General features: G+C 38.3%; 2 protein-coding genes and 1 pseudogene across 3 annotated transcripts; 1 reads left to right on the forward strand and 2 right to left on the reverse strand.

Annotated features, from left to right (window-relative positions):
• LOC141332940 (uncharacterized) overlaps positions 1-27,431 on the reverse strand; it is a 470,295-nt pseudogene that overhangs the window by 428,081 nt on the left and 14,783 nt on the right.
• Positions 373-26,740, reverse strand: LOC141334003 (NLR family CARD domain-containing protein 3-like). 2 transcript variants are annotated; one of them, XM_073839151.1, is made up of 9 exons: positions 26,462-26,740; positions 23,292-23,299; positions 21,729-21,740; positions 18,505-20,277; positions 18,188-18,361; positions 15,285-15,458; positions 12,007-12,177; positions 1,401-1,447; positions 373-893 (listed from the first exon to the last, which is right to left on the reverse strand). In XM_073839151.1, exons 1-9 carry the CDS (start codon positions 26,738-26,740, stop codon positions 373-375), a joined length of 3,159 nt encoding a protein of 1,052 aa, XP_073695252.1. The 2 variants fall into 2 exon arrangements, with proteins under 2 accessions (XP_073695252.1, XP_073695251.1); XM_073839150.1 differs by lacking the exons at positions 21,729-21,740; positions 23,292-23,299 and adding an exon at positions 23,592-23,615 and having other exon boundaries at positions 18,505-20,299; positions 26,485-26,740.
• On the forward strand, positions 8,872-10,437 carry LOC141333352 (uncharacterized). The gene is made up of 3 exons (XM_073838336.1): positions 8,872-9,125; positions 9,343-9,625; positions 9,796-10,437. Exons 1-3 carry the CDS (start codon positions 8,872-8,874, stop codon positions 10,435-10,437), a joined length of 1,179 nt encoding a protein of 392 aa, XP_073694437.1.

Genomic DNA, 27,431 nt, shown 5'->3' on the forward strand with positions numbered 1-27,431 from the left:
TTAATATTTTGGTGAAAGTAAAATTATGACAATTTGTATTTCATTTCTCCTAACCAGCTCAATTCTGACCTTTTACAAAGACCCTTGTCTCAAAATACATTCTGTAGATTAATGAATTCTCATTTGCTATATAAATTGATAACATAACTTAACAGAGAATCGAATTTGTGAGAAAAGCACTGAAACACATGGTCACTCAGCAGGACTCACTGATCTTACTGTCTATATTTGGATTCATTACACACTTTTATTCTGACATGTTATTTCACTGAAACAGCATTAGTGTATTGATGAGAAAAGAGACTATAACATATCACTGACTTACTGACTCATCATGCAGCTCTAAGCCTTATGGGTATGAACTTGGATTCATCAACAGAATTTTAATGATGATTGATAACCAACAGTAAACCCCAGATAGAGCGGCTGAGTGAATGTGGTCTGGACTGTGTGGATGATGCTTCTTTTTTTAGAGACACTGTAGTAGTACAGAGTTCCTGCACCGTGATCCACATACACTCCTATTCTGCTGCAGATGGACTCTACAGGGAGATCAGTCTCTATCTTATTGTGTCTGAATGAACATCTGGAGGGAGAGCAGATCAAACTCCAGGACTGGTCATTATTTCCAAACACACACTCATCACCCGATCCCTTTCTGCTGATGCTCCCATATGACACAGATATTAACACATTATCTCCTCTCCACTCAATCTCCCAGTAACAGCGTCCACACACACTTTCTTTACACAACACCTGAGGATAATGATCAAATCTGTCTGGATGATCAGGATACGGCTGATAATGTCTCACCCATGTCACCTTTCTTTCCTCCTCAGACAGAATGAGTTGAGTGTTTGCTGTGTTTGGATCCAGATTATGAAAACAGGAATCTGAACACAAGAACAGAGACATTTATAACACAGCAACAATCACTACAGCTGTGTGTATATCAGAGTTTTGTGTGCTTGTGTGTGTGTGTGTGTGTGTGTGTGTGTGTGTGTGTGTGTGTGTGTGTGTGTGTGTGTACCTGGTATTCATCACGTTATGGGGACCAAATGTCCCCACAAAGATAGTAATACCAGTAGATTTTGACCTTGTGGGGAACAGGCTTATAATTCATGCAAAATGAGTTTTTTTGAGGAAGTAAAAGTGTGCACAATCTCCTGTGAGGGCTAGGTTTAGGTGTAGGGTAGGTGTAGGGCGATATAAAATACGGTTTGTACAGTATAAAAACCATTACGCTTATGGAATGTCACCATAAAACATGTAAACCCAACATGTGTGTGTGTGTGTGTGTGTGTGTGTGTGTGTGTGTGTGTGTGTGTGTGTGTGTGTGTGTGTGTGTGTGTGTGTGTGTGTGTGTGTGTGTGTGTGTGTGATTGTGTTTGTAGACGTACATTTATGCAATCCCGCTCTAATCCTGATCTGTCCTCCATGATCCACACTAGAAAACACACACACATTGTCACATTCCATTAGTAAACACACACACACACACACACTCAAAAACACACTCTTATTTGTACTGGAGTTTTAATAGGTGTACATGTTGTGCCATTTTATCCCTTTTATCTGTGTATTTCTTTAAATGGTCTTGGACTGCCTATCATGTCATTGATCAAGGACAGCATAAAAGAACAGCATGCTAAATGGTGTCGCCAACACAATGTGTAATCACCAACAGCCAGGAATGTGGACTTACTTTTAAGGACATACATTTCCAGTAAGCCACATCACTAATGTGAAAACGCAAGGGAAACACTCTGGTGGATGCTACAAAATGGAATGGAACACAATGCATAGTGGTAGAGCGACCATCTTAGATCTCTCCTACTCTACCCGTATGAGCGCTCACAGAACAGCATTCAAACATACAACGAAACATATGTAAAGGGGGATTAACATGAACAAAATTCAAAATTAGGTGGCTGTTACAAGCTGTAATAGCGGGAGCTAATCTAATAAACTCAGTATGCTTCTATATTGTACTGAAAATTGCTATGTGAGTGTTGTTGTGCTCTCAGAATCAGAATCAGAAAGAGCTCTATTGCCAAGTATGCTTGCGCATACAAGGAATTTGTTTCAGTGTTATTAGCTTCCAGTACACAGGGACACAGACAATAAAAAATAAGAGAATAAGAAAAATTACACATATGTAAGCATAAATACACCAAAAAAAAATAGAAAATAATAATAATAGTTTGTAAAAAAATAAATTGACAAATAAATATGTATGTACAGTTGTGCTATAGGTGATAGGATGGAATACAGGGAAGTGTTAGGGTGGAGGTGGTATCAGTAGATATCAGATTATTCCACACATTTTTGGACAATGGGAGGAACATTTTAACTGTTCATAATGTGGATTGCCTGGGGGAAAAAACTGTTCATGCGTCTGGTAGTCCTGATATTTGGGGCTCTGTAGCGCCGGCCGGATGGTAAGAGTTCAAAGAGGGGATGGCATGGATGTGAGGGGTCCAGAGTGATTTTCTGAGCTCTTTTCCTCACTCTGGATGTGTACAGTTCTTGAAGGGTGGGCAGGGGAGCACCAATAATCCTCTCAGCAGACCGAACCGTTCTCTGCAATCTTCTGATGTCTGATTTTGTAGCTGAGCCAAACCAGACAGTTATTGATGTGCACAGAACAGACTTGATGATGGCTGAGTAGAACTGTCTCAGTAACTCCTGTGGTAGGTTGAACTTCTTCAGCTGGCGAAGGAAGTACAACCTTTGTTGGGCCTTTTTTTTTTACAATGGAATCAATGTGAGTGTCCCACTTCAGGTCCTGGGAGATGAAACATCCCAGGAACTTGAATGTCTCCACTGTAGCCACAGTGCTGTCCATGATGGTGAGTGAGGAAAGTGCAGGTGGGTTCCTCCTGAAGTCCACTCTCATCTCTACAGTTTTGAGCTTGTTCAGCTCCAGGTTGTTGTGACTGCACCAGACAGCACAAGGCTACATGATGTTGCCCCAGGTGGAAGAGACACTTGTGGGCTATATCCCCCCTGGAAGCTCATGCTCTCTGAAAAACCAACACTGCTGGGATGCTGGTTTTAGCTGGTTTATGCTAGTTTTTTTGCTAGATAATGCTGGTCCTTTGCTGGTTTTGTGCTGGTTCTTAGCTGGTCATTTTGATGGTCAATGACCAACATAAACCAGCTAAGGACCAGCATAAACCAGCAAAGGGCCAGTTTAACCAGCATACCAGCATCAAAACATACCTAACCAGCATATGCTGTCTTTTCCAACTGTGACTACAGATTTATCTATTTTTATACCAATTTCAATTTTGCCTTTCATCTCTAAAGTTCAAGAAAATTTTTGTATTTTTTCATTCACAAACTTTTTTTAGAGTAAAATAAAGTGCTTGAAATCTGTCAGTCAGATTTTATAGCAAAATCTATAGTTTTTAGGAAGCGTGTTTCTTTTTATTGCTATTCTGATGATAAACAAATTTGTCTGTCATTGCAAAAGATTAATAAAAGTGTTTTAACTCTGCTTTTAGACTGTCTGACATCAAAAGCTGGATGTCTTTAAACTTTTAAAAACTTAATGAATATAAAACAGAGAACATCTTATCCAGGCCAACTGATAAATCTGCTTTTCTTAATTTTAAGAATTGTTCTCGTCCCATGACGAGAGTGAGACTGACAGGACAATGGTGGAGACTAAAGCACAACAAAACCTTTGTTAATAAAAGGTAGCATTTCTTCATTTAATATAAGCGAGTTTTTCTTTGTTTTGTTGTTGTGTTTTCATTAAAAATAATAACCACAAACTACATTACTGTGTAAAATAAGGGAACAATCTAAAGACCTTTCCTTTATTTGTGGGTATATGTGTCATCAATCTTACTCATTTTATTAATAAGAGTTGTATGTTCAATATAAGCAAGTTTGTCATTACTTTTTTATTGTTGTTGAGTTTTTCATTTAAGAATAATATCGAATTGCCACGTGTTCCCTGATTTGCATGAGGATTTAACCTTCTGGGGTCAAATCTGTAAAGGGTCTTCTTTACAGATAACAGATGACAGACTGGGGGGCAGCCGTGGCCTAATGGTTCGAGAGTCGGACTTGTAACCCAAAGGATGCAGGTTTGAGTCTCAGGTCCGGCAGGGATTGTAGGTGGGGGAAGTGAATAACCAGCACGTATTTCTGACCATAAACTTCTTGACTTTAGTATCCATCTTCCTATGCATTCTAAATGTCTTAAGACTGTTATTTCATACCGCAATCTGAAAGCTATTGACACTGTATCATTTTGTACTTCTATTGTCTCTTCGAACCTCTCTGATGTCATTAATCTCTCTTCTCCGTCTGTGATACTATTGAATTACCACTCTATAATTTCTGAAATTCCACTGCAGCATGCTCCTATTAAGACCAGAAATGTCCCCGCCACTCACTCTTCTCCTTGGTTTACCCCTGAGCTCCATATTCTTAAGGTTGCTGGTATATGGCTTGAACGTCTTTACAGGAGAACCGGTCTTACTGTTCATTATTTGGCATTTCTTGATCATCTCAAATCTTATAAATCCGCTCTCACTTCAGCTCAATCTAATTTTGTCTCTGCCACAGTTAATAAATCAAGCAATAGGCCAAAAGCATTATTTAATACAATAAATAAACTTACTAACCCCCTCCTCAGGATGCCCTACCCTCAACTGAGTTTTGCTGCTACTTTTTGGATTATTTGCTTGAAAAGACTAATGCTGTCCACCAATGTTTCCCTACTGATACAGAGCTCAGCCATCCACCAAATCTATCCAGTCAGTCTCTGTCTTGTTTTTCCCTGATGACCCCAGATTCTGTCTCTAAGCTAATCTTGAAATCCAACTCTTGATCCTGCTCCTACTTCTCTCCTGAAACTTTGTCACTCTGTCATCTCTACACCTATCTCTCACTTCATCAACGCATCTCTTACCTCCACTTCATTTCCTCTGCCACTAAAAATTGCTGCCGTTACACCTGTGCTCAAGAAACCCAACATTGACCCCTCAGTTTTATCTAATTATCGTCCCATTTCTAATTTACCTTTCATATCTAAATTACTAGAAAGTACTGTTGCTGCCCAACTCCAGTCTTTTCTAGTTGATAATAATCTTTTTGACCCTTTTCAATCAGGTTTTGCCCCCTCCATAGTACTGAAACTGCACTGTGAACGATCTACTGCTTTCTGTTGATTCTGGCTCCTTGTCTATATTACTGATACTTGATCTCAGCTCTGCCTTTGATACTGTCTCCCATGATTTACTTATTTCTCGTCTCTCTGATCTGGCTATTTCTGTTACTGCTCTCTCTTGGTTTTCTTCATATCTCTCAGATAGACAATTCTACATCTCTGTTAAGGATTTTCGATCGCCCACTGTCCCCCTGAAGCGAGGTGTTCCCCAGGGATCTGTACTAGGCCCACTATTATTCACAATTTACCTAATCCCTCTTGGTCTGATCTTACAACGTCATGGTCTACACTATCACTTTTATGCAGACGACATCCAGCTTTATTCTATCTGTACACCTACTCCATCTGCCCAAATAAATAAAATCTCTGCTTGTGGGAAGGACATCAAAGATTGGTTTGACTTAAATTTTCTGAAACTTAATATGGACAAAACAGAGGTAATTTTCATTGAACCCCCAGCACTTACTAGCAACATTTCTTCTAGCTTCACCTGTGAGATTGCTGGCTCTCACATCAAAACATCTACTTCTGTCAAAAATGTAGGTGTAATCTTCGTCTCCAGACTCTCCTTTCAGTCTCACATTAAATCTGTCACTAAATCTGAATTCTTCCATTTACGTCGTATTGCCCAACTGTGTCCCTTCATCAGTACCAAAGGTGCTGAAACTATCATCCATGCATTTGTCTCATCATGCATTGATTTCTGTAATGCCCTTTTCATTGGTCTGCCTGCCAGCTCCATCTCCAGATTACAATATTTTCAAAACTCTGCGGCTAGAATACTCACTCATACAAAACGTTCTGCCCATATAACCCCAATCTTGTATGACCTCCATTGGCTCCCAGTTGCATAGCGTATTAAATTCAAAATTCTCCTCCTTGCTTTTAAATCCTTAAGTGGCCTAGCTCCCTCTTAGCTTTGCAATATGCTTGTCCCCTACATGCCTACTCGCTCACTACTTTTCTCCGATTCCGGCCTTCTTGCTGTCCCTCGGTACCGCCTCTCTTCAATGGGGGGCAGATCATTTAGTGTTGTTGCACCCAAACTCTGGAACTCTCTACCGCGCTCACTCTGTTCTGTTACAGTTTTTTACAGACGCTAGGACACATTTCTCAATACTTAGGTCACTTTTGCAAAACTCTTCACACAATTCTCCTAACCGACTTTCAGTTTGGCAAAGCAGTTCATTTCACATTCAAAATGCACTACAACTACCAAAACACTTTACTCAGGTCTCAAATAAACTCATTCTTCCAGAACACTAGCAAAGGTTGACAGCCGACAAACACACTTTGTCACCCACAAAACAATGAGCTAAAAAACACTAACAACATGTAGCATTACACAGTGTTTTCTTGTGTAAAACAAGGACACATCTCTGTTTATAATTGCAATATATATTGTTTATAACTGCAATATCTGTTACTGGAATGAATCAGACATGATGCAGAATTCGTCAATATTTTATGTTGTTTATTAATTTTTATTTTTTTTGCACTAAGTAATTCCAAAATACAAGAATTTGTATACACACCATCCACTGATACAGATACAAAAGTAATGCTAATCTACTCATAATGCTATTTTTAGATTTGAAATATGTTTCAATAAAATATTGCTGTTGAATTTTGCTGTCTTATTCAGTTTTGCATTATGTTATTGTTTTGAACATAAGTTTAACAGTTTTGAAAACAGTATGTAAGCACGTGCAAAATGTCCTGTACATACAAACATTTTTGGCAGTTGCTGTTGTGTCTGAGTGAGAAAAGTGAAAGGACCGACTCACTGGCACGAAAGCAGTCCAGCGATCTGGTTGAAGGTTTACTGCATGTTCGGTCTTTTTACAGCGCTTCAAGATTTAGTTTCAATTTTGATCTGGCTCCATACTAATCTGACTCCAATTTTTAATTGATCATTAAATTTAGACTGTATTTCCAATCAAAAGGTTATCATAAATATAGACTATGAATTAATTTGGGAATTTGATTATTCTAGACATTCCATCTTTTCAATTATCCGTTCATCAGGGACCCAATGTCGCTTTTATGTCTCACGTCGGCCTTTACGTGGATCATACGTCACAAAATCGCCAGTCTGATAATTAATCAGAGGTTGTGGGAGACTAATGCACTCTTGACCAGCCGCCTACTGCTTGCTTCGTACAAAAGTGTAGTTTACTTAGTCTTTCCCATGCACAACTTGTTAACTTCAGTGATAAGCAGAAATCAGGAGGTCTTCAGAGGATGTGCCTACTGCTTCATCCGTTCCCGCGCCTCCAGTTTGTCTAATCCTGGTCTTATTTTGTGGTAACATCGGCCTCCATGATTTAATAGTTATAATGATTTCAGGACGTATCAGAATAGCAAAATTTAACATTTTATTTGTCAGGTAAAAATGTATCATGCCAATTACACAATTAAACAATGAGAATCCAATTCAGTTTCAATTTAGATACATACATAACCTCAGTAACTCAAAGAAGTATCTAAGAGTGAAAAAGCATTCCTGACTATCAGAGAGACACACTGCAGCATGGGAGACTTGGAGGTTTAGCTCCAGAGACTCTTGTATACAGTGGGGTTAATTTGGCTACAAAATCCCCCCGTACTGTTTCACCACTTGCCTTATATACCAGACCAACACAAACATATCTTCTAATCAGTTGTAAAAATACAAAGACCTTTTGGTCTTTCAGGAGTTCTCGCAACCCCAGGCTCGCACCTGGTTGGGGGTTCACATTTGCCCCTAAAGGGAGAACACACCCAATGGCAACAAACCCAATTCTATGGAAGTTTTCAATCTTTCTTACAGTATATGTGACTGCTATGAAATTGAGACCATTTTACCAAACACACAGAGACCATTAAAATGATATCAAACATGAAGGAGAAAAACAATATATTCACAAGATATAACATGTGGATGATCTTACTGATTTCCAGCAAAAGCTTTTGGGAAGAAAGGTGAGAGAGTGGGAGAAGAGAGGGGGGTAGGTCAGGGTGGGGTTGTTTGCTTTCTCTTTGAAGATCGATTCTCCTGATTCCAGTAGTTTTATTGCTTTATTGCATGGCAGCTGTTTTGAGTTCCTGTGTTTTAATTCCATGAGGAGATAATTTCACTCCTTACAAAAGAATTCATGAAATTTGAGAGATGTAGTCTTTGAATGCATTTTGTGCCAAAACAATGATAATTGATCCTCAGTTTAGCCTACATAGACTACTGTTGTGCTCACTGTGTCAAGAGTTTTGCAAAAGTGACCTAAGTATTGAGAAATGTGTCCTAGCGTCTGTAAAAAACTGTAATACAGTTTTTGCCCATTGCTTAAACACTAAAACCGAATGCTTAGATCAAAGCCTCAATACCTAAACTTCTTGAAGCATACTTTAAACACAGTGTAACCATAGCTTAAACACATTGTCAACTTTGCACTTTGTTTGCAAATCTGTGACACACTTATTGCGAAACAATACACACGTTTTCTTACATTAGACACATTGTTCACAAACAAAATCACCTGTTATCATTGGGTTAACACTCTGTTCAAAATGCAAAACTAATCTGGCAATTGTAGGCACTTACATACACACCTGAAAACACTTGCACAGAAAACAGAACACCAATCGGTCTGAGCCTTAGCACTACAAATAGGCCTCAGGTAAACCATTTTGAGAACTTTGGAAGCATGGAGGCCATGAGAGTCAGAGTTAGAGGAGGACAAAGAGGGAGAGGATTCGGACGTGGAAGAGGTCGAGGACGAGGACGAGTACAAAGACAAGGACCAGTGCGTAGACGTGTGTCTGATGACATCAGGGCTACTCTGGTGGACCATGTGATAAATCATGGCCTGTCCATGAGGGAGGCTGGGCAAAGAGTCCACCCTAACCTCCGTCGCTACACAGTAGCATCGATAATAAGAACATTCCGACTGGAGAACAGGTATATCTTCAAGTTTCCACTCCAGACTGTACCTACTGTATGTGTCACATGATTCTGTATCATATTACAGTAACTGTACTATACAGAAATAGGTACTGCTGTGAAGTATATGTAAAAGAGAAAAACATTGTGATGATACAGTACTATGTACAGTTTGAAATTACAGTATGTGAAAAAGAACCTAATCAATGACATCTTGTGGTGGCATTTTCTACAGAATGATTGGACGACCTCCTCAGGGTGGAAGGGCACGGCTCTTCACTGAACAACAAGAGCTTGCCATCATAGAAATGGTCAGAGAAAATAATGCAATCCGACTTCGAGAGTTGCAACAACGCATCATTGAAGACAGAAATGTATTCAACCATATCAACCGGGTCAGCATTTCTACACTAAGTCGCATCCTAAAGAAACATAACTTCAGAATGAAGCAGCTGTACAGGGTGCCATTTGAGCGGAACAGTGTCAGGGTGAAGGATCTGCGCCATGATTATGTGCAGGTATGTGTCACTTTACTTTACATACTATATATTGATGTGGGAATGACGGTTTATGCTGCCCCTGCCCAGCCTGCAGCTTGACCCAACCCAGCACCTACTTGTGTGAAATTCTAGACATTGTAGTTACTTTATGTGTTTTCAGTAACACTACTCAATATTTTCTGATACAGACAGTTCTGGATTTTGATGCTGCCGAACTGCCACATGAGTTCATCTACGTGGATGAGGCAGGCTTTAATCTGGCCAAAACCAGGCGTCGGGGCCGTAACGTAGTTGGGCAAAGGGCTGTTGTGAATGTCCCTGGGCAGCGTGGGGGAAATATCACCTTGTGTGCTGCAATTAGTGTCCAAGGAGTCCTGCATCACCATGCCACTCTAGGTCCCTTCAATACAGAACAGATCATTGCATTTTTAGATGCACTACATGCTGTTGTGCAGGAGAGACCAGAACAGCCCAGGTTTGTTATCATCTGGGATAATGTTAGTTTCCACCGGGCAGCTCTGGTCCGAGATTGGTTCAACAACCATAACAATTTTACAGTTTTATACCTGCCCCCTTACAGCCCTTTTCTAAATGCAATCGAGGAATTCTTTTCAGCGTGGCGGTGGAAAGTATATGATCGGCAACCACACGCCCGCATGACTCTTCTGCAAGCAATGGAAGAGGCATGCGGAGACATTGAAGTGGGATCAATCCAAGGGTGGATTCGGCACACAAGGCGATATTTTCCCCGATGCCTAGCCCGCGAGGACATCGCTTGTGATGTTGATGAGGTCTTGTGGCCAGATCCGAACAGAAGGCGGGATCCATAAGCCCCTGGCCCCCCTGTTTTTTTTTTTAGTTTTGTTTTGTTGCTAAATTTGAGGATATTTGATTTTATTTTTCTGTATTTCTGTATGAATGTTTTTTTTTGTGTAAAAATGTTTGATTACAGAAACTCTACTTTTGAGTTTGAGAAAATGACAATAAAAATACAAACACAAAGACTGCAGTGTTTTATATAAAGCCCATCAGTGTGTTGCGGGTGATATGAAAGACTAATTCAAATGGTCCTTGTGTGTATGGTTTTGTTGCAAGAATTTCATTTTTAGAAAGGAGTGTTAAGTTTTGATTGCTGTGTTTCATTTTGGCATAGATGTGAGTTGTTAATCCCCAAGTGCTATGTCTGATTTATTTGTGTGTAGAGTTTTGACATAATGAGCCAAATTCTGCAAAAAGTGTGTAAGCAATAGGCAAAAACTGTAATATCTCAGAATTTAAATCTTTACTCAAAACTCACTTGTTTTCTGAATGTTACACTTCTGATCTGATAAACTGACCACTTTTTTTGATCAACCTGTACTCTGCATATTTGTCTCTTAGGTCTTGTTTTGTATTTCCTTTTTTGTTATATTTGACTACTTGTACGTTTGTTAACCTAATGTTTCTCTACTTGATTACTGTTTCTTTCAATGTCTGTTTGTACTATATCTTCTTTGCTACACTCATTGTAAAGTGTCCTTGAGCTCTGGAAAGGCACTATATAAATAAAAGTTATTATTATTATTATTATTATTATTATTATTATTATTATTATTATTCATGATCATTCATGCCTCCTTGCATACAGTCGTTCTAAACAAAAAGTGTCTTCAAAAATTTAAATCTATATACTGTTTTGTGTAAACAAGTGAACTAGATGTTTTTCACATCATTTGGTAGAAAAAAACTCTAACCTACCACATCCAGTTCTCAAAAGTCTTGTGAACAAATATTCTGTATGTGTTTCATGACCTTATTTCAGTGACTTCAAAAATTTAGTTTTTCACTAAGCATGCATACACGTTGTTTTCTCAAAAACACAAACATGTGCATTCATGTTGCTTACATATTATTGTAGCCCAATATGTGCTGATTACAATGTAATCAGATTTAGGCCATTCATATGTTTTTAAGATACTGAAAAAAGCACAAATGTCAGGGCATGTCAAAACTTCTTCAGGGCCCCAAAACACCCTCAGATTCCAGAGGGTTAACAGTCGTAGATGGGGCCTGTAAAATGTGACGTCACCTTTTATAGATTCAGCAAACAGCTTGTTCTGAGACACTACTTATGATTTATGGGGATTAAATAAAAGGGGTGGCTGGATTTTTATCATTATATAGTGGTTATGTACATAAGTGTACACACTGTCAACACACACTTATGTTCAAACAACATGTACAATTTAAATTCTGCATAAGAGGTACCCTTCATTTTATTTATTTATATATTTTAAGGAGTTTATATATGTATATAAACATGTATGTTTGTATGTGTTTTTTAAATGCTTTTCAATGTGGCACAGAGACACTGAGGAGTTCAAATAATAAAACATGAAAACTCTTGCTGCTCAACATACTTGAGTTTGTCCAGTGTCCATTTTGGGTCCAGTTGTTCAGAGAGCAGCTTTACTCCTGAATCTCCTGGATGATTGTAGCTCAGATCCAGCTCTCTCAGGTGAGACGGGTTTAAACTTAGAGCTGAAGACAAATAACCAAAGCCTTCCTCTGTCACCATACAGCCAGACAATCTATAAACACACACAGCAACAATTAACATCATATTAGTTTGGTTAGGCAGAAAGAGGATTCTGTTTATCTGGGCAACAAAAGTACAATTTTTGTGCTACCTGGTGAGCATCATTCAGAGCTCCATTTACTCACACTGTATTTCCAGAGCTGTGTGTATGTGATTGATATGGGGCTGATAGCAGGTGATGATTTAGCAGGCTGTTCTTTGTAGTGAACAGGGTAATATGGGTTATATTTGTTTTAGTTTTTTAGTGGACTGCGGAACTTCATAGCTAACACTTGTGGTAAGTGCTTTCATTTGCTAGTCATGTAGATGGGGATGCCCGTGTGACAGCGACTAACTGTTACACAGGTTAAAATGTTATTTCTTTGTTATTTCTGCCTTGTTAGTTATGTCTGTGTTTTCTAGGATGTAACAAGATTATCAATAATCAATAATATCATGGTCACATTACGATATGAAAAATTAGGTTTTTCAGGCAAAAAGTGTAGTTTTTAAAATAATTCTAACATAAAAGTTTGTTAAGTTTTTGGGGGGCATTATGCTTTGACACAGTATTTGTCAAACACTCAAACCGAAAGTGCAATACGGTTTAATCCCTTCAACAAGTGGGTAGTCGTGGCATAATGGTTAGAGACTTGTAACCCTAAGGTTGTGGGTTTGAGTCTCAGGTCCGGCAGGGATTGTAGGTGGGAGGAGTGAATGTCCAGCACTCTCTTCCACCTTCAATACCATGACTTAGGTGAGACCCTTGAGCAAGGCACCAAACCCCTAACTGCTTCCTGGGCAACACAGTTTGTGTGTGTTCACTTCTCACTGCTGTGTGTGTGTGGACTTGGAAGGGATAAATGCAGAGCACAAATTCCAAGTATGGGTCACCTTACTTGAACACACATCACATCAAATCCCTTTCCTTTCCTTTCCTGTTTTCACTGTGTGTTTCAAAGTAAAGCACACACATTGATCAGAGTGTGAGCCAGTTTTTTCCGTGCCACATCTCTGCTCACAGTAAATGAATGCAGCAGACCACCAGTTATGCTTTATTTTTACATCAGATAATTACAGCTTTTCACTAGATTTGTTGTGAGATGTATTTTTGTAAGCCTGTTTTCAATAAAGCTGGAGTTTCCCTTTAAAATAAAAGGTTAAAAGTGCAGTATGAATTGCTGACAGCTAGTGGTTTAAATTGTTAACATTACTGCAGTCCGGTTTCACAATATCTCTTTCACGTGTAGAAATTAGGAAAGAAGTATTGTAATTTCTCTAATATAGTGTAATGCAAAAATAATATACCTATAAAATATATATTTTTTTAATTTATCGATTACTATTATCTATTACTGTCACTGTAGTTATAACAATTAGTTTGGCTTCCTAAAAGACCAGTGTGAATGCAATTTAGACTGAGACTGTATATCAGAAATAAAGAGAGGGTTATGTCCTCTTTGACGTTCAGGTACAAGTCAATTCACTGACTTTTTTTTTAGTTAAGAACATGCAAAGTGCATTTGATAGAATTAGATTTTTTAAAAATATTGCAATAAATGAATGATGCGTTTATATAGTGCTTTCATTGTGTATTGCTGTACACCCAAAGCGCTTTACAGTCATATGGGGGATCACTCCTCAACCACCACCAGTGTGCAGCATCCACTTGGATGATGCGACGGCAGCCACAGTACAACGTGCCATTGCGCTCACCACACACCAGCTACAGGTGGAGAGGAGAGAGTGATATAGCCAATTTAATGAAAGGGGATTATTAGGAGGCCAAGACAGACTAGGGCCAGTGGAGGGAATTTGGGCAGGACACCAGGGTTACACCCCTACTCTTTTTACGAGAAGTGCCATGGGATTTTTTGTGACCACAGAGAATCAAGAGCTCAGTTTAACGTCTCATCCAAAGGATGGTGCTTTTTTACAGTATAGTGTCCCCGTCACTATACTGGGGCATTAGGACCCACATAGACCACAGGGTGAACACCCCCTGCTGGCCTCACTAACACCTCTAGTTTTCCCAGGAGGTCTCCCATCCAGGTACTGACCAGGCTCAGCCCTGCTTAGCTTCAGTGAGCAAACAGTCTTGGGCTGCAGGGTGATGTGGCTGTGGCCTATATATATTGTATAAATATAATATGTATAAATATTGTATCATGGACTTAATATCGCAATATTATCATATCTGTTTGTTTTCATATGCCTAATGTAATCTGTGGTGGGTTGCTACATGTATTCATTGTGAACTGTTAAGAGTGGCCAATGGCCTGTGAATAAAGTATCTAGAATATCTACCATCCAGCAGTTTTAATTTTGACTGCCAACTTATTAAAATAATCAAAAACAACATGGAATCAGTATTCATTAAAAGAAATGATAGAAGTTATTCTCACTACAATTATCACCATTTAAATCATACATTTTGAGTGTAAGGCTACTGAGACAGCAAGCTGTAGTTGCCCATAAAATTTTAATGCTTAGAACAGTGCAAAAGAAGCTTTAAAAATTATATTAAAAAGAATAACTAAGCATGATAATTTATGCAATTTTAACATAAATGTGCATTTTTCAAAGTGTTTTAGTGTTCTCAGCAGATTTTTAATTACTGCAATGTAAGTATTTGCAATGTCCATATTTGTCCTCCAGTAGAACTGAAAATTAACAAGGTTAACAAAGGTGCAACCCTGCGTCAATATGTTTATAAGACACTGAAAAAGCACACGTCGGGGCATATCAAAACCCCAAAACACCCTCAGACCCCAAACTTATCTACTCAGCTTATCGAAAGCTGACAATGTTGATAATGACATGCCGTCTAGCAAACGTATGTGGCAGCAGTTTTAAATAGATGTTCTCAAAATAACCTTTCTTAGCACAACAGGAAACCATTTCATTTAATATTACATATGGCACCTTTAATTTTGGACCCTGTCTGAGATGCCTTGTGCACACACAGCCACTAGATGGCACTGCTAGCTCAGTAAGTGCTGTTGAAAAACAGCAAATCTCAGATGTTTTATACTGTTTACATGGGTCATACTTTTCAGGGAAGAAAATACAGACTTCTGTGTAACTACAAAAAAAATCACATGCCAGCGAAACATTTACCTCAGTATCTTCAGCTGACAGTTTGGACTCTTCAGTCCATCAGAAAGAAGCTTTATTCCAGAATCCTGCAGGTCATTGTCACTCAGGTCCAGCTCTCTCAGGACGGAGTTGGATGATTGTAAAACTGATGACAAAATCTCACAAGACTGAGCAGTCAATTTGCATTTGGAAAATCTGTAAAGGAAAAACAATTCAGTTGCAAATGTACTTTGACCGCGAGGGGACATGTTCGGTTAACTTAATTAGATATTAATTCATGGGAATGTCATATTGTATTGTGGCCACAAGATTATTTTGTCATGGTAATGAAATCATTGTGGTCTCAAGATCCTGTGTTGAAGGAACAACATATTTTTCTTGTGGCCATGAGTTTAATGCATAAACAGACCTGCATGACCATAGTAACCTGGATTATCAGAGATGGATTTATAGATATTTTATTATGAATTAGGAAATTATTATATTATCATAGAAATTAATACATTATTAAATTATTATATTATCCATAGGCAATGCTGTCTATGCACAATGTAGACAGCATTCGAATGAATTTATCATGAATAAATGCTACATAAAGTACATAAAATGAAATAGGCCTACAACAAAACAGTTTTATTTATCCCACAGTCTTGTAAGTCTGATTTTTTGGTGTTATTTTTATCAGTAGTAGTATTATTACTATTATAAGTCTATTTTTATTGGTTATATTTTTATATTTGTTTATAATATATAGTTTTTTCCCTTAATTTTGATCTCTCTTCATAACATTCTGAATGTAAATGATAGCCTCATCATCATAGCCTCAATTGCTCATCATGCCAATAAAGCTTTGATTATGCTAGGTCCATATAACTGGGATTTTTAGTAAACTGCAGTTTAAAGGTTGAATTTAACATTTTATTTTATTTTGACTAATTAATATTAATAATTAATCATGACTAAATACTAGTTATAGTGTTTCATTGAGGAATAAACCAGTCACATAGTTTCATTTGTAAATGAAAACATGCTAATTTATCATCACACACGGGCATAAATACAATCATAAAGTCAAAACTGTATTAACATAATTGTCAGGCGTTTACATAAGTATTTGCTATATTTTGCAAATACTGTAAACACTAGGGATGTCACAATACTCAATATAATATCGAACCGTTCCACGGTTCAATACGTGCTTGTGAATTGCGGTTTTTCGGTTTTGCATCTAAATATCTTCCTTCCTTTTATTTCTCTTGGAATTTGCTGTATGTTTGCCCAAGATTTCATGTGCTGAAATGAGAAAACGCTTCCCCTCTTATATTTGAAAAAAATAAAATAAAATAACGCAACACGCAGAGCATCTTCCATTCTAATGATATGCAATGATAAGCCTTTCTAATCCTGTTGTCCAACAAAAGTTATAAAAACAAGTTACAAAAACATTAAAACTTGTTTTTAATTCACAACATCAGTCGAGTGTTTGAAATAACTTCCTTATGTTGTGATCTGATGTGGATTCTCATCACAGAATGAGGCAGACGATAAATTCTATACTCATATTCAATGTATGTCGATTAGCAATAGCTTATGAAAATACCCGAGATGGCTTGAAGAACACAGATAAACCATATATTATTGCAGACGAGTGTTTATTGTCCTTAGATTTCATCATTCAATCACATCATTTTTGCACAAGGGCGCCCTCTGGCATCCAGTATGAATGAAACCCATTCTATTTTGCGTAAAAATCTAAAAAAATATACCACTTTCAATAGAAAAATTAAGCAGACACATACTAAACCACACTTTATCTAGTGTGCAGAGGTTTACAGGAGTATTTTGTTCATTTGTTCCAAAAAAAAAAACCACACTGAAGTGGCAAGATATCAGAACCGAACCGAAAACCGTGGTTAAAAACAGAGGTACGTATTGAACCATGGACTAACTGTATTGTTGCATCCCTAGTAAACACCTGACAATTATGCCAAAAAAATTTGACTTGAATGATTGTATTTATGCCTGTGCCTGTACAAATTAAACTACATGAATGATTCATTCCTCAATGCAACACTATAGTATTTATATAGTCTAGTCTATTAATTAGACAAAATAAAATTAAAATATACTGTTAATTTCAACCTACTGCATTCCAGTAAAAATCCCAGTCATATCATATTATGCTAATCAAAGATTTATTTGCATGTCCAGCATTTACAGTAGGCTATCATTTACATTTAGAATGTAAAGAGATCAAAATCAAGGGGAAAAAATTTATGTAAAAATATAACCAATAATAATAGACTAATAATAGTAGTAGTAATAATAATATTATTATGATAATATTATAAATATTATAGAAAAAAATATGATCGGTTAATGACCTTACAAGACTGTGGGGTGAATAAAAATGTTTTCTTATAGGCCTATTTGATGTATTTTATATAACATTTATTCATGATAAACTTCAGAATGCTGTCTACATCGCACATAGGCAGAATCGCCTATATTTTACATAATTCTTCATTCATAATAAAATATGAATAAATCCATCTGATAATTCCGGGTTACTATGGTCACGCTGGTTTGTTTACGCATTAAACTCATGGCCAGTGTTAGAAAAATATGTGGTTCATATAAAGTCATAAAAAGTATTGGCCACAAGAAATGGATTTTCTTTCCTCAAAACAGAATCTTGATGCCTCGACTTCATATTGCGTGACCACAACATAAGGATGTTGTTACCTCCACAAAATTATCTCATGGCCATGACATAATAAGACATTCCCACAAGTTAATATGTCATGGCCGTGACAAAATTAAGTGAACCGAACTGTCCCCTTGTGGTCACCATACAAATATAATAAATGTAAGCAGTGTGATCTTTTAAAATTAATGTTAAAAAAAATCTAATGAAATCAAACCTTAGTATCTCCAACATACAGTTGGGACTCTTCAGTCCATCAGAAAGAAGCTTTACTCCTGAATCCTGCACCTCATTATTACTTAGGTCTAGCTCGCTCAGGACTGAGTTTAAGGATTGTAGAGCTGAAGACAAACTCTCACAACACTGAGCTGTGAGATTACAAAACTGTAGCCTGTGTGGAGAACAAAACAACAATATTATTTAAGGTCCAGTTCTGACTATTAACAAACCACTAGCTATGATTTTTAACTGGTAAACTCTTAATTTGCTGCTTATTGATATTTAGTAAGGTAATTGTTAAGTTAAGACTCTTACAGTGCTCTTCTGGTGTTTTTGATCACTGGCAGCAGTCTTATCAGTGCTTCATCAGACTTTCTGTATTTCTGAAGTTCAAATTTCTCTTGAGTCTTTTCTGACATCTGGAGCACATAAACCAGAGCAGACCACTGAGCAGAGGAGAGATTCTGTGCTGCAAGATTTCCTGAGCTCAGATTCTTCTGGATTTCCTCCACAGAGTCATCTTTCAGTTCACTCAGACAGTGGAAGAGATTGATGGTCCTCTCTACTGATTCCTCCTTCTCTATAATCTTTTTGATATAGTCAGCAGTGTCTTTGACAGTCTCTGATTTGAGCTCCAATCCTGGTACTATCTCCTTCAGGTTACACTGATTGGACTCCAGTGAGAGACCCAGGAGAAAGCGGAGGAAAAGGTCGAGGTGTCCATTCTCACTTTGTAAAGCCTTCTTGACTGCAGTCTTATTAAGTTTAAACAGATTCTTTTTGGACACATTCCATGACAGTTTCTTTTTCCAGGAATTAAGAAGTGGGTTTGATTTCCTGCCTCTGTTAACTAAAAACACATAGAGAGCAGCAAGGAATTCCTGGATGCTGAGATGTACAAAGCTGTAAACACTTCTTTTAGGAACCTTTTCCTCCTGAAACATCTGAGTGCATAACCCACAAAACACTGCTGCTTCACTGACATCTAGTCCACACTCCTCAAGATCTTCTTTGTAGAAAATCAGATTTCCTTTCTGTAGCTGTTGAAATGCCAGTTTTCCAAGCTTCGGGATAACCTGTTCAAAAGACCTGGCATTGGCTTTAGGTTCAGCATTATCCCAGAATTTTTTTTCCATCTGTTGTTGCTGAGTAAGTAAGAAGTTTATGTACATCCCTGTGAGAGTTGTGGGTGTTTTGTCGTTGCTCTCTTCAGCCAGCAAAGGTTTTAGAACTGTGAGAGAGATCCAGCAGAAGACAGGGATGTGGCACATGATGTACAGACTCCTGGATTTCCTGATGTGACGAATGATTTTTCCAGCATCCTCAGGACGGCTGTTGTTGTTAAAGTATCGCTCTTTCTGGTCATTGCTGAATCCTTGTACCTCAGTCACCTGATCAATGTATTCTCGAGGTATCAGACTGGCTGCTGCTGGTCTGGATGTGATCCAGATAAGAGCAGAGGGAACCAGTTGTGTCTTGATAAGGTTTGTTACTATGACACTCACTGTTGTTTTGTCATTAACATCTGTAAAGCTGTCATCCTCTTTAAAGCTCAAAGGGAAGCGACATTCATCCAGTCCATCAAAGATGAACATGACCTTACCATCACCCTTAGGAAGAGAGGACAATTCTTCAGGACTACTGAAGAAATATTTGTTCAGTAGTCCAATGAGACTGTAATCTTTTTTAAGCAAATTCAATCTACGAAATGGAAGTGGGAATATTAAGACTATATCCTGATTTTCTGTTCCTTCAGCCCAATCAAGGATGAATTTATTAACAGAGACAGTTTTTCCCACTCCTGCAATCCCCACTGTCAGCACTTTTCTGTTTTGTCGACTCGTGTCACCCTGAACTTTAAACATGTCATTACACTTGATTGGCGTCTCCTTAGAGGTCAGTTGCTTGTGATTTGATTCAATCTGTATCACCTCATGATCATTCACTCTTCCTCCAGTCTCATTCTCCACCACAAATAAATCAGTGTAAATATCGTTCAGGTATTCTCTGTGACCTGTTTGAGAATTACCAACCAATATCCGGTTGTAGTCCAGTTTTAATTTGTCCTTCAGTTTGAGGCTGATCTCTCTGTGGTCATGAAGAGGAGGTGGAATGTCAACTACAGCATTTAAGAGAGAGGGAAAAAACGAAGTGATTATATTTTTTAAAAATTCAAATTCTGATTACAAAAAATAAAGCACATTTATGAAAATAATTGTAGTGGACAGCAGGGAAGATGGAAATCCCCTTTCCTCTCTCCATGTGGAAAATTTCATGTCAGTGTGATCAGGCTTTTGTGGACGTATTTATTCAACAGTACCCCATGATTTTTATTTATTGTCAAGGTTAAATTCCTTGAATGGCTCCTTGTAATATAGAAAGGAGCTATATGACAATCTCACACTGGTATTAAATGGTTAGTTCACCCAAAATAAATAAATAAATAAATAAATCTGTCATGAATCACATGGTTGTTCCAAACCAGAACTTCATTCAAGTCTTTATATATTTTATAAATAGAGTGAGTTTTTTTTTTTTTTTCAGATAGAAAAGATAGAGATAGAGAAGCCTTTTTTTTCCTTTTTCATAATATAAATAGAATAAAGACCCTTTTAGAGGTGACGCTATGATTACGACACAACACTAACTGGAGGCAAAACAAAGGGAAAACTGGAGGTCAATTCAACCCAGCACAGATTCGGCCTCATAAGGAGCCTAAAAACTCATCTTTTTGTGATGTTGGTTTCCAGTATCAACGTAGTACAGGCATCAGTTCAAAATAGATCTGCATACATGCTGCCTCTGCCTTACAAAAAAATATAAGGACAGCTATTAAATGCAATAAAACGAGAGCACTGGACAGAAATGATCGTCAAAAATGCTTGTGTCTGCAGTGCACACTTATTATCAGAAAAGGTTAAATAAAGTGTTGTCTTTTGTTATAAGTTATGGTTTGTGTTACGCGTCTAAATATTTCTTATGCATCTCAGACTATGTAGTGTATGAAATAATGTCTGTGTGCATGTGTGTAAAACAACAAACTGACAATTTATATGCTTAATTATCTGTAATTGTATATACATTGTTATGATTGATTGATACTGGTATTTTTAAGATCTTGGTAAGAAAGAATCAAATACATAATTTTTATTTCTAGAAAATATACATCTTACATCAAATGTGTATGATAGTAATTAGGGATGCACAATATGAAGATTTTTTACCGATAGCCGATAATTAAGTCCTTCTTGAGCCTGATGGCGATGCCGATACCGATACCAATATTTTTATATGATAATTTTGTGCACCCAGGAGAATACAAAATCTAAGATAAACCAATGAAATGTAAATTATACTGTATATCTGGATCTAACAATCATAGCAAACATCAGTGCTAACTCTTCAAAAATGTTTTTATTTTTTTGTGTAAAACACCACAATTCTAAATAAATAAAATGCTTTGACATTTGTCAACCTGGAAAAAATTAAAAGTGCATCATGGAGTAAAGTCAGGTGTCCAAATGTCCGGTAAAGCTTACGTGTAATCCATTCTTATCTTATTAGAATAAAACATCAGAATCGAGATAATAACATCTCAACTGTTCAGAATGCCGCAAGCCCAATGCAGGTCATGTGACATGAACCAACCAATCAGCTTCACCCTTTCCCTTAACATTGAAAGCACAGCCAAGGTGGAGAAACAGCTTATCATAGCAGTACAGGAATAAACATTTTTAAATAAATTTAATAAAAGAGCTACTGCATGCGATTTTTAATGCTGAAAATCCATTTATCCTTTGCTGAAACTTCCGCGTCTTTATGAAGAGCGCAGGTCATGGTTGCTTAGCAGCGACAGACGGCACAGCAGAGCAGGCTTCAGAGCGGTTTGGAAAGAAAGAGAAAGCGGAGCGCCTAGCGTTTTCCACGCGTTTTTAGGCGCGACATGTGAACGGCCCCTTAAACAGATTCACCGCGATGACGACCTCTGAAGTGAGATTTATAAGATTTGTTGTGTTAAAAGTAGACGGCTTTTTACCTCCTCTCAGAATCCTTGCTAAACATGTGTTGCAAATAGCAATAGCATTATCCTCATCTTCCACCGTGAAAAACTTCCAGACCAGCGAAGGCGATGATGACGATACAGATGATGACGTATTAAACGCGACAAAGTCCGAGAGTCACTGCAGTTTACAGCTGCAGTGACTTGCACTCGGAAAGCAGATGAATCTCAGATAAACCAGACTGATTGATTGATTTACCAGCAATAGTACTTTATCGGATCGGATTTCATTTATTTATCGGAGCAATAAAAATGACGTATTTTTTACCCATATCGGTCAATAATTCATCTGTCCGATAAATATCGTGCATCCCTAATAGTAATGTAAAGGTACTGAAATATCACTGTAAACTTACATCATTTACAGGAGGTATATACTTTAAAATAACTATTTGGCCATTACATGATACATGCATCTTCAAATAATATATCAATCACATTGAATGGTTTAACTTTTTTGCATTTTGGCCCAGTTCACTCTTATGTAATTAGTTGTAAAAATCGTTGCCTGCTGAAACTGAAATATACATACATACATACATCTTTGTGACTAGATAAAGGTGAGCTCCCCTCCGGGAACTTGAGCTGCGTCCAAAAAAGTTATGGGGACCATACCGAACCACACTCTGATATACGTGTAGACTGACGAATAGAAGGGCGTGACATCACGGGTGGGTGAAATTAGCGACCAGGAAGCTATAAAAGCATGTGTGCCGGCAACGGCGTCAGCTTCTTTCATTCAGCGAAGCTCTGTGTGTGTGTGTGTGTGTGCGTGTGCGTGTGCGTGTGCGTGTGCGTGTGCGCGCGCGCGCGCGCGGTTTCACATTTTTTTGCCAGTTTGCATAGCTTTCTTTTTCAAGTGAAACATGTCTGAGAGCAAGGGCAAAAGTTTGAGTGAGGGTAGATCCAACCTGAGGGTTGTGATTCAGTCGAGGAAGTCCTCGGCTAAGCAGTCCTGACAATCAACCGGTCTCCTGCGAGTCAAAACCTTGGTTCTTCCCGTCCACTTGCGTAGCGGAGCTGAGGGGCTCGCCACCCCTACGGGGGTCCCTAGAGCAGTTAGTTTGGATTTCTTCTGCCAGTCCGTCGTAACAGGTTACAGAGCTAGCAGTTCAGGCAACACCAGAGGCTGGTTGCCTTAGTAGACTGTTTAGCAGCGTGAAAACTACTGCCCAATGTGGGTCAAGAGGCTGAAGTTCAGGATGCTGACACTCAATCAGTTCGTGTCTCAAATCAGTTCTGAGCTGTGGTGCTCGAAGCCCTCTGTAATCCCCCCTTCGAACCAATCAAGGAGATCTCAAACCACTTCTTATCAATAAAGACTATGTTGCTCTTAGCTATGTCTTTTTCGAAGAGAGTGGGGGACCTGCAGGCCCTTTCGGTGGCCCCATCTTGTCTTGACTTTGCGCCTGGTATGGCCAAAGCTTTCCTTTACCCTAGAACAGGGAATGTACCCAAGGACCCTACCTCTACCCCACAGCCAGTCGTGCTTCAGGCATTCTGTCCTCCTCCTTTCATGGATCAAGGCCAGCAGAAGCTTAATTGCATGTGACCAGTTTCTGCACTGAGCTACCCTGTGGCATAGGTCGGACCAGTTGCTTGTGTGTTACGGTAAACCTACAGTAAGAGGGGTTTACCGGCTGCTAAGCAAACTCTGAGCAGATGGATCGTTGATACGAGTCCTCTGGTCTCCCCTCTCCGCTGGGGGTAAAGGTTCACTTTACATGCGCTATGGCTGCTTCTAAAGCTCTTCTCGCTGGTGTCCCAATGCAGGACATTTGATTTGATTTGATTTGATTTGATTTAACTTTATTAATCCCAAAGGGAAATTCTCATGTCACAGCAGCTCATCACAAAAAATAATAAAAAGGAAAAGATACTTCATAATACAATATTTCATACAGCCCCCTAGTTTCAAGCATCATAATACAACTCTACACTATATTACACAAATACAATTTAAAATAATACATCAATCATCTAATATGACATCGATTATATAAGCTAATGGCTGTTGGTAAAAATGACTTTTTATATCGTTCCTTATGGCATCGGGGCTGAATTAATCTTGAGCTAAAAGTGCTCACACATGCTTGAACTGTTCCATGAAGAGGATGACAATCTTGTTTCATTATACTGACCAATTTATCAGTCATTCTATCCTGTGCACTCACATCAATAGTGGGCAACGCGCAACCCACAACAGAACCTGCCTTTTTTATCAACTTATTAAGTTTATTCTTCTCCTTCTCAAGCAATCCCCCTCCCCAGCAGGTGACAGCATACAAGATCACAGATGACACCACAGAATCATAAAAAAGTCTTCAACAGTGCCTGAATCTGCAATTCAGCGGGATGGTCCACGCCCCTCACCTTCGTCAGGTTCTATGACCTTGACCTTCGTGCCACTCCTGGCGCTTCTGTTCTCTTGCCCTAGCTACTCCTAGGCAGGGATTTGGAATTCTTGAGGCATGGGCATCTCGTTCCCCATAGCGTTTTCGACGTAGCTCGAGTTCCCAGAGGGAAACGTCACAGGTTACGTATGTAACCCTGGTTCCCCGAGGGACCGTGATGCTTCGTCTCGAACCATACTTCCGGCATCCTTGCGAGCGCTCGCTTCACCCTTTGTAGCTGACGCTGTGGCCGGCGCACATGCTTTTATAGCTTCCTGGTCGCTTACGTCACCAGCCCGTGATGTCTCGCCCTTTGAGTAACGTTAAGCTTGTATGGGTCCCCAATCTGGTTTTGTTTGTTAAAGTTTACTTATTCAAATAGCAATCGAGTTCCTGGACAGTGAGTGACCTTACATATTCAAGTACAATTGGGTTTTAGCCAGTTATTTTTATTAAAAAAGCTAACAAACCGTAATAGCTAGCATTAGTGAAGCGGTCAGGGGATTATTTTTGCCTCCATCTAAGCCCTGCACACCGAAAAACATCACAATGTTTACTAACAGAAAAAGGGTCTATAGAATGCTAGAGGTTAGAGGGTCAAATAAAGATGGAAGAGATTTTAGCCGATGTTTTAGCCGATTCTTGAAGATGGCTAAGGACTTTTTAAATATTTAGATTTTAAAAAATAAAGTGATACTGAAAATAAAGTATTAATACAGATGCATTAACATACAAAACTAATGTCTCCTCGTGTCGAAACCCTTTGGTGAGAAAGCAGAGTATGTAGAAGTTTCAAAAACTGTTAACCATGCAAAGGTTCTTTGGGACCCAAAAATGAAACCGAGAGGACTTTTGGTGGACCTTTAAATATCAGGAGCATTGGTTCAAAGAGTGAACATCTTTTGTCTTGTTTTATCTCTTTTATCCAATTCATATCTGAATCTGGACTTTCATTGTATATCCGAAATGTGGTTTAAGCAGTCATCTTCTACAAGTGTTTTTATGATGCCTGGTTATCAATGTTTTATATGTGACAGAACTTTGGGAAGGGGAGGGAGAGTACTTATGTATGTTAAAGAGACAACGCTAGATTTAATTTTCACTAACAATCCTGAAAGGATAATCATTTGATCACTAATTACGGTTAAACCACTGATGTCATATAGACCAGGGGTTTTCAAACCTGTCCTGGAGCCTCCCCTGCCCTGCACATTTTGCTTGTCTCTCTCATCTAATACACCTGATTCAAATCATCAGCTCATTAGTAGAGACTGCAAGACCTGAATTGGGTGTGCCTAATAAGGGAGACATACAAAATGTGCAGGGCAGGGGAGGCTCCAGGACAGGTTTGAAAACCCCTGATATAGACTATTTTGTTGATATTCTTGGTACCTTTCTGGACCTTGAAGGTGATAGAAACCTTGCTGTCTATGTAGGGACAGAGAGCTCTCAGATTTTATCAAAGGTTTCTTAATTTGTGTTCTAAAAATGAATGAAGGTCTTACAGGTTTGGAACAACAATAAGGTGAGTAATTAATAAAAGGATTTTTATTTGAGCTAACCCTTTAACATATAGCACACCAAACAAAACATGAGACTTTATGACGGTTAGGATTATTGAAAGTAACCGTTTCATGCAGAAGTTGTAAAATCACGGCTAAATGCACTGTTTCATTAAATGTACTTGAAGATGTTTTGCTATTCTGCTTGGGCTTGCAGTTTTTGCTTGTTGTTATATTTGTCACTTCAATGTACAGGCAGTGATTGATATTTACCGAATATCTTTTCTAGTTTTAAAAGCTACTCAAGTTACAGTCACAGTGAATAAAGTGTTGTCAATACCTGGAATAGGTCTGTTCTCAAGCTGCTCAGCCAGATCATTCTGGTTCATCTTTCTCAGGATGTCGACCATGATCTTCACAGCTTCTGCTCCAAAACAATTCACCATTTCATCCACTGTTTTTAACCTATCTGCATTCTCAATTTCACACTTTGGTATAAACTTATGATTAGCCTTTAAGCGCCACTGAAACTCCTTCAGATGAGCTTCTTCCAGTTCCTTCAGTGAGTTCAGGAGCTGCTCTTTAACAGATGCCATCATTCTTCACCAGTTCACTGCTGCAGGACAAAGAGATGTGAAGTAGTTTTTAAAGACACCACACTGTTTGCCTCTCGTGTGAAAATGTGTGAAATGGCTGTATTTCGACACAGAAATTATATGACTGTAAGTTCATGTTAGGATTCAAAATGAGAAACCACTTTAGATGATTCATTGCATTCAGGGTAAGTGAACAAATAGTTCAAACTGACTTGCAAGCCAATTCAGATTCAAGTCTTTGAACACAGTCGACTACAAAGAGTGATTCCTTCACAAACGGGGCATCTAACAGAGCGTTTAAATCAGAGGCTAAAATAAGGTAGTTTTTTAATGGAAGTACCACACTAAGATTATAAGTGCACTTTAAAAAAAAATAATAATTAAAAAAAATGCATTTCATGACCTCTTTAAATCTATTTTGTAGAAGTATTTTTTTTTAAATGTACTTAACTGCCCATATGAATGTGTCTATTTATGAAAAGAATTTAAAGTATTTTAATAAGTATTTTATTGAGTAGTATTTACAAACCACAAACAATACCAATGTACATTTCTTGTTCCTCCATGGAACTGCATCTCAAACAGAAGTTATGAAACTCCTTTTGTCTCTGGACTGTGGGAAAAACTAACAAAACCAGTTTTCAAAGGGACTCTAGACATAATAGTAAAACTATGTGAAGAATCACTATCT

The sequence above is a fragment of the Garra rufa genome, chromosome 4 (genome assembly GCF_049309525.1).
Source record: "Garra rufa chromosome 4, GarRuf1.0, whole genome shotgun sequence".
In the NCBI taxonomy this organism is placed as follows: Eukaryota; Metazoa; Chordata; class Actinopteri; order Cypriniformes; family Cyprinidae; genus Garra; species Garra rufa.

Coding starts and splice junctions, on each gene's coding strand:
- LOC141333352 (XM_073838336.1), top strand. CDS start 8,872: ATGGAGGCCATGAGAGTCAGAGTTAGAGGAGGACAAAGAGGGAGAGGA. Junction 9,126..9,342: donor ACATTCCGACTGGAGAACAG/GTATATCTTCAA, acceptor CATTTTCTACAG/AATGATTGGACGACCTCCTC. Junction 9,626..9,795: donor TGCGCCATGATTATGTGCAG/GTATGTGTCACT, acceptor TTTCTGATACAG/ACAGTTCTGGATTTTGATGC.
- LOC141334003 (XM_073839150.1), bottom strand. CDS start 26,740: ATGGCATCTGTTAAAGAGCAGCTCCTGAACTCACTGAAGGAACTGGAA. Junction 23,616..26,484: donor TGAGAACAGACCTATTCCAG/GTATTGACAACA, acceptor AAGGGCCTGCAG/GTCCCCCACTCTCTTCGAAA. Junction 894..1,400: donor TAGAGCGGGATTGCATAAAT/GTACGTCTACAA, acceptor TCTTGTGTTCAG/ATTCCTGTTTTCATAATCTG.